Raw genomic sequence first — 6,867 nt, forward strand, 5'->3', positions numbered from 1 at the left:
CACTTTGAGCCTACAATACTGAACCTTTTCACAATATTCTAATTTTCTGAGATTCTGAATTTGGGGTTTTCATAAGCTGTAAGCCATAATCATCAAAATTATATCAAATAAAGGCTTGAAATATCTTACTTTGCTTGTAATGAGTCTATATAATATATTAGTTTCACCTTTTAAGTTGAATTACTGAAATTAATGAACTTTTGCCCGATATTCTAATTTTTCGAGTTTCACCTGTACATATACTGAATATACAGAATTATATATAGTAGATTAATATGGCACTATCATTAAACCTCTGTAAACTTAAATTTTCTCTTATGCACTCAGAGCAGGTCACTCGATCTCACACATCAGACGGACATCAGATACCTCCCGGCTAGAACGTAGCGAGTTTTAGATACAGATGCTTTTTCACGATGCGTATTGTCAGATTTATTTACTGCGGTGTATCATGCCCCTAATAAATACCCTATTGCTCCTACTTCAGTGTTAGGTATTTATAGAAACGCTTGACTCTAAGAATCAAACCGATTGTGCTACCAATATAAATGATACCTCAGATTGCGCAGCATGTTGAGGAGAGTGATTTTACTTTTTTAAGTGGTTAGATGACAAATTGAGAAAAAGTTCCATAGATTTACGTCAAAGGATAGATCTAAGCCAAATCTAGGGAACAGAATATCACAAAGAGTTGGGGTAGGCTCTTGACACTTGAGCCATTTAGCAACCACCTTGAAAACCATAGCAACACCCTACCAAGCGGCAGTGGTAGCTTGGTGGTCAAGGCTGTGGGTTGCAGACCTGAAGGTCAGGGGTTCAAGCCCCAACACTGCCAAGATGCCACTGATGGTCAAGGCTGTGGGTTGCTGACCTGAAGGTCAGGGGTTCAAGCCCCAACACTGCCAAGATGCCAATAATGGGCCCTTGAGCAAGGCCCTTTACCCCACCTGCTCCAGGGGCGCCGTACAATCTGACCCCTGCTTAGTTGGGATATGCAAAATAGGGGCAGTGGTGGCTCAGTGGTTGAGGCTCAGGGTTACTGACCAGAAGGTCGGGGGTTCAAGCCCCAGCACCACCAAGATGCCACTGTTGGGCCCTTGAGCAAGGCTGCTCCAGGGGTACCGTATCATGGCTGACCATGTGAAAACTAATACATTTCACTGTATATATGCAAAAAAACTGTGTGTATAATGTGTGACCAAAATAAAGGATTCTATACTAAGGATTCTACCAACCACATAGCAATGCACTAAAAACCACTGAGAACACCCTATGAACTGCACAGCAACATCCTGGCAACCACCTCCAATATGCTAGCATTGTGTTGGCAACTTTTACATGGGCAAGCAACACTCACATTTTCTTCAGAAAATATATAGTATTATGTATTAGTCTTTAAAATAAAAATGTATAGTTATAGAATATATATCCAGTAAAAAGTGTTGTTGTATTTATTTTCACAGAATATATACAGGGAACATGGGAAACCACTACCAACCTGGGCAAGTATTGCAAAAATAAAACAGGGAAACAGCTATCGGTGTGTGTTTAAGGGATTTTATGTGCTATATTTTATGTGCAGAACAGCAACTGACAGCTGAAAGAGGTTGCATCCACCTGTACTATTTCCCAGCCATAACCGATCCTTCACATTTCTGTTTCATTTCACAAATCATACATCAAAATGTCTCCCACAGGCATAAGTGCTCCTCGGGCGATCCTCTCTCATATATCTGCAAGAAGGCCAACACGCTTTATCAAGCCATCAAGGCCAGAGGTCAAGGACTTCATCCCCCACAATGCGATTCACCGCGAGGCAGGCTGTCAAGAGGAGTCTGACATTGAGGCCAACTGCTCGTGCTCAGTGGCAGGCCAATGGGGAGAGGTCTTGGTCTTGGTGTCCATGGAAACACAGTTAGGTTTTTGCTTCTATAACTGCCATTAGTTCTTGTCAGATATACGTGCCAACAGCTCAGGCAAAGGTGCATTTATTATGCACCATTACCTTATAAATGCAACTCCACAAAGCAGTTTAGGAAAGTAGCTGATTACAGATTCTACAGCAAAGGCGATTATTTTCAACAGATAGCCAAATATGTGCCCAGATAGTGGCCATGTTTACATGTACACCATTAATCTCATTATTTAAATAATCAGAGTATAAGGAACAATTCGATTTTGATGTGTACATGATTTGGCAAACCTCATTAATCGTGCTTTTTATGCTACTTGCTTAAACCCTAAAATGACTGTAAAAATTACCATTTAAACAACTTTACAGCTCAAATAAAACAGGAGTTTTAACAGAAGATGTTTTAATGTTTGTGGTAATCAACATTACGCCTCAAATGCTGCCTTGTATTGAACCCAGAATATTCCTTTAAAATAGGAGAACTCCCATTTAAGCATAGATTAGCATAATCGCAGTATCATAATCTCAGTATTCTGTTTGCATGAGCTACAGTTTAATCGCAGGGTGCGTGCAAATGTGGCCATTGATTAACAATTAACACTCTGGCCAGATTAAAAGTGTGTCATTTTGACGACATTAGCAGCACAATACAGAATAGCAAAATTAAATATGAAAACATACGATCTACTATGTACTGGATGGATGGAAACAGACAGACAAACAGATGGAAGGATGGACAGACAGACAGATATATAGAGGCATTTTGAGAGGACATGTGTGGCACCTTGCATCAACCATTGCTGATGCAACAAAGCAGCATTATTTTAAATGTATGCAAATGAGCAGTGACATAATGCTGTGACTACTGCGAGTAAAAACAGTACAGCTCATTTGATCCACCATCTCATTCTCTGCTTTCCGACCAATGGAAGATTGGGATGAGAATTTTACTTCAATTGACTCATTGAGGTTGTCCTTACGGGGATGTTAATTAAAATCGGTCTTGTCTCTCTACGCTTTCATATGAGATAAAAAAAGTGTGTAACTAAAAATTAAAAGGTCTTAGGATCTGTATTTGCAACAGACTGACTTGTGCATAACATATTAACTTGTTGCCTTTACCATGTTAATAATATGCTACAAATTGACATGTAATTACTATGCATTTCACTTTTTAATTAGGAGAGACACTGAAATATAACGCTCATTTTTAGAGACAGAGATAAAGTGAGAGAGAGGGAGAGAGTAGTGGAGCAGAAAGAGTGTGATGTTCCCTCTTGCCTCTGACAGCGCAGCAGTGCTCGTTAAACCTTTTCTTTATCTCTTAACAATCACTCTAATTATGTTCATTGAAGGGGGCCAATTAATCCTGCATTGTCAGGCCCTGCGGCTAAGTGTTTCTCCCACATCCAGAGGAATCTGCAATTAACGCAGCCAAATTTATTTAGTGACACTTCTCGGCTTTTGACTCCCTCCAATTATCCCTAATCAATGCTGCAGAGTGCTGGCGGGGGAGCAGGCAGGCCGCCCTCATTTGTTGAGAGAGGAATAAGTATGTCGAGCCCTCGGCCTCTGAAGGCCAGATGTGTCAGAGGAGAAATGACATGAGCCTGTCAGACGTTAAGCAAAGCCGAGAGAGAGAGTGAGAGAGAGAGAGAGAGAGAGAGCTAGAGAGAGAGGAGGGAGTCTTTCTCACTCTATTAGCTTTCTCACTCTATTAGCAGTTTTATCAGCCTCAGCAGATCATTCAATACCGTTCATACCGTTCTCCATTTAAGTAGGACTTCAACACACATAGTCTCCAGAGTAAAGAATAAATACTGATTTCCAAGAGTTTGCGAAATCTTTGAGCATTTCAGTATTCTTCCTCAGAGCTGTTTTTTTTTGCAATGAATGTGAATAGTCAGACTGATCTCAAAGTGAAATCAGAAACAGCAGACTGTTTTTTCTTTAGCTAAAATCGATCTGTGCTTACCGAAATCCGAAACACTGCCCCCACTGGCCAAAGCGATAAGTGTGATTTGCATATGCGCATGTGTGAGGTCCATTTCTGGGTGTAATCTCCGTGGAGGGGCACCAAAGGAAATTTTTGAAACAGGTTGTTTTCAGCTGTACAGACAGTAATACAGTGAAGAGGAATGCATGTTTTATAATCTGTACCCCCCCAACCCATTTATTGGATTAGCTGCTCATATTGGATTAGCCACTAAGAACACTACAAACAAATCTAAATGTACAATCGGTTTATGCTAAAACCGTTTGTGACCTTTCCCTGATGAAAACCGCTTAAATCATTATTAAGCATAATAAAAAGGTGTAAGACGAGCATGTAAACACACTCAGTGACGAAAGCAAATATCAAATCAATTCTGTAACAGCAGGAATTGTGTTTTACCTCCATAAAAAAGAGATTTTCTAAAATGCTCTAGAGGATTGCATACTTTGGAAAATTATGACGTTAGGAAACTGAAAAGGAGTTTTCAAATGGAAAAGGATTAGTGTGGATGTGGCCTTAGTCAGAGTCAGTTTTGGGTTAATGACTAACTACAAATGACATCTTCTACAGTGTAATTAGATTACTGTACTAATTACTCTAAATGAAAAGTAACTGTATTACTTATTACTAATTACTTTCTAAAACCCTTATCATCCTCGACCAGATGAAAAATACAAGGATAGACATGAAATTGTTATTTTAATTCTTTCAAATAAATCATATAAAATCAAATAAATTATTCATGAACAGGCCAAAGAATTTAAGGGTCTGCACTTAATTAGAAAACATACATTTTAACATTAGATGCTATATTTCACATTTAAATTCACTATTGTTTTATATAGAAATGTTCTATAGTCTATTCAGTATTTAACACAATTACATTAGAAGTAACTAATTAAATTAGAGTAATCCCTTACTTTACTTTTTTCAACAACAAGTAATTTAATTACTGTAATTAATTACTTAGTAATGCATTACACCCAACACTGGTCAGAGTAGATGCTATATTTAATTAGACGTGAACGAAGACAAGGTTGTGTGGGATAGAAGTGTACTTCAAACAAAACCTTGTACAGTACTGTTGAGTACTTGGGTGTGAAAACAATGTAAATTAATCTTTGCACAAATTTCCAGAGGACAAAAAATGAATTTCAAGCAAATATGGCTTTTTTCCCCTAAGAGCCTAATTTTTATCGGAGTCAAACATGGTGTTTACTGTGAATAAGGTAAATGGAACATTTCAAACAAACTGAGTTCTGGAGGTGATTATCATCAAATAATACACTCATTTATTAAATAGCTAACCTCCAAAATAACCATGACTTGCAGGGCTTTGTGCTTCTCACACAAGCATAAAAAAAATTCTGTTAAATTACTTTGTCCTGCCCCAATCTAATGTTCAGAGACAACTATTAACCTGAGAAAGCCACTCATTCACAGTGTGGCAAATTCATTAAACAATTGTGCCAATTTTGTGCATGACATTTCAGTGCAAACAACTGCATCGTATTCACTTACCACACGCAATATACCGGTAGTTTAAACATGTGTGATCAGCGTGAAAAAGCACTGAGACTTGAGTATTAGTGATTCTTTTTCATGTAAGCAAAAAATCCATTATTTCACCATTGTCCTTCACCTTACTCTCTACATGTACTTCTCTGAGCAATTTGAAACTTTGTATTACAGCACTTCTCATAGTATTGCCTCCTTAGGATGAATCGCTTTTGCTTTTTCATTATTTTTAAGTCACTTTGGATAAAAGTGTCTACTAAATGAATAAGTGTGTAATGTAAAATTGTGGCAGCCATATTTGTAATCTCATGATTTTCTGTAAAGCTGTGAAAAGTTGCACAAATAAAAATGACTTGACTTGATAAAGAGACCATAATAATTCCATGATATGGGCACAGCCATCGATAAAGACTGCCGCAAAAACAAATTGAAGATAAAATACAGTGTCCACTTTGAAAATGCATTAGTGTGATAAAGGCCTGTTATAGTTTATGATAGTTGTGCAGCACCACTCACAACCCAAACGTACACATACACACACATCCAACATGTCGCTTTGCCTCAAATTACAGTAGGACTTACCACATATTTAACACTTTAACCCACATCTATATCCCTCCTCCCACTTCCATAGACCCTCCCCCCCCTCCATTCCGTCTGGCAGACCCTGTCAAAATCACGCTTTCCACCACACACGCTGCCTCTTGCTCTCGCTGTAATCAGCTTAGCTGCAGCCTGCGCGCTTAGCCGCCATCACTAGTTGGGCAAAACCACAATGCAGTGCTCCAACCAGAGACCTGGCCTAACCTTCCAGCATTCACAGTCTGCCAAGGGGCATTTGTGACCACCTCGGTCCCATCTGGGGGCTTTCTCCCCTGGGACGGAAGCATTAATACACCTCCCTCTTCCCTGTCTAACATCCAGGGAGCTCTGGGGCAATTGTCTGTGGACTATCAGTCTGCGGCCCTTTTGTTTGACAAATGACAGATGTCACATTGTTTGACATGTACATGACACACTTCGGATAAGGGTGAAGAGGAGGTTGGTGAGAGGGGAGGAGATGGGACAAGGAAGAAAGGGAAGGGGAGGGGACAGGAGAGGGCAGGGGATGGCACTTTATGCCACAGTGAGCTGTCAAAGCATCAGTAATCCTTTTCAGCCCCTCTATTGTCCTGTTAGCTCATAAAAGTGACATCGCACTTCGGTCTGGATGATGAATGACACCAGTCATCACCAGACATTAATGAAGTGAATACAAATAGCCTTAACACATGTAACACGGCATTGTGACTGCAGCAACAGCCAGACTCTTAAGAAGAAATATGCATACGGTTATCTCACAAAAATCAGCTTTATGTATTGTACGTCTGCTACAGTAATATTATAGTAACTAACTGTAGTAACCATGATTAATATTTACTATGGTTTTACTACAACTACC

The 6,867-nt window shown here is 39.3% G+C and overlaps 1 protein-coding gene across 1 annotated transcript in view; it reads left to right on the top strand.

Annotated features, from left to right (window-relative positions):
- Positions 1-6,867, top strand: part of LOC127637195 (protein HIRA) — a 154,685-nt gene that overhangs the window by 128,700 nt on the left and 19,118 nt on the right. Inside the window, exons 5-6 of the mRNA XM_052118144.1 lie at positions 328-383; positions 1,698-1,919. Coding sequence (XP_051974104.1) covers positions 328-383; positions 1,698-1,919 — 278 coding nt within the window. The remainder of the gene's footprint in view (positions 1-327; positions 384-1,697; positions 1,920-6,867) is intronic.

Source organism: Xyrauchen texanus, chromosome 4 (assembly GCF_025860055.1).
Source record: "Xyrauchen texanus isolate HMW12.3.18 chromosome 4, RBS_HiC_50CHRs, whole genome shotgun sequence".
Lineage (NCBI taxonomy): Eukaryota > Metazoa > Chordata > Actinopteri > Cypriniformes > Catostomidae > Xyrauchen > Xyrauchen texanus.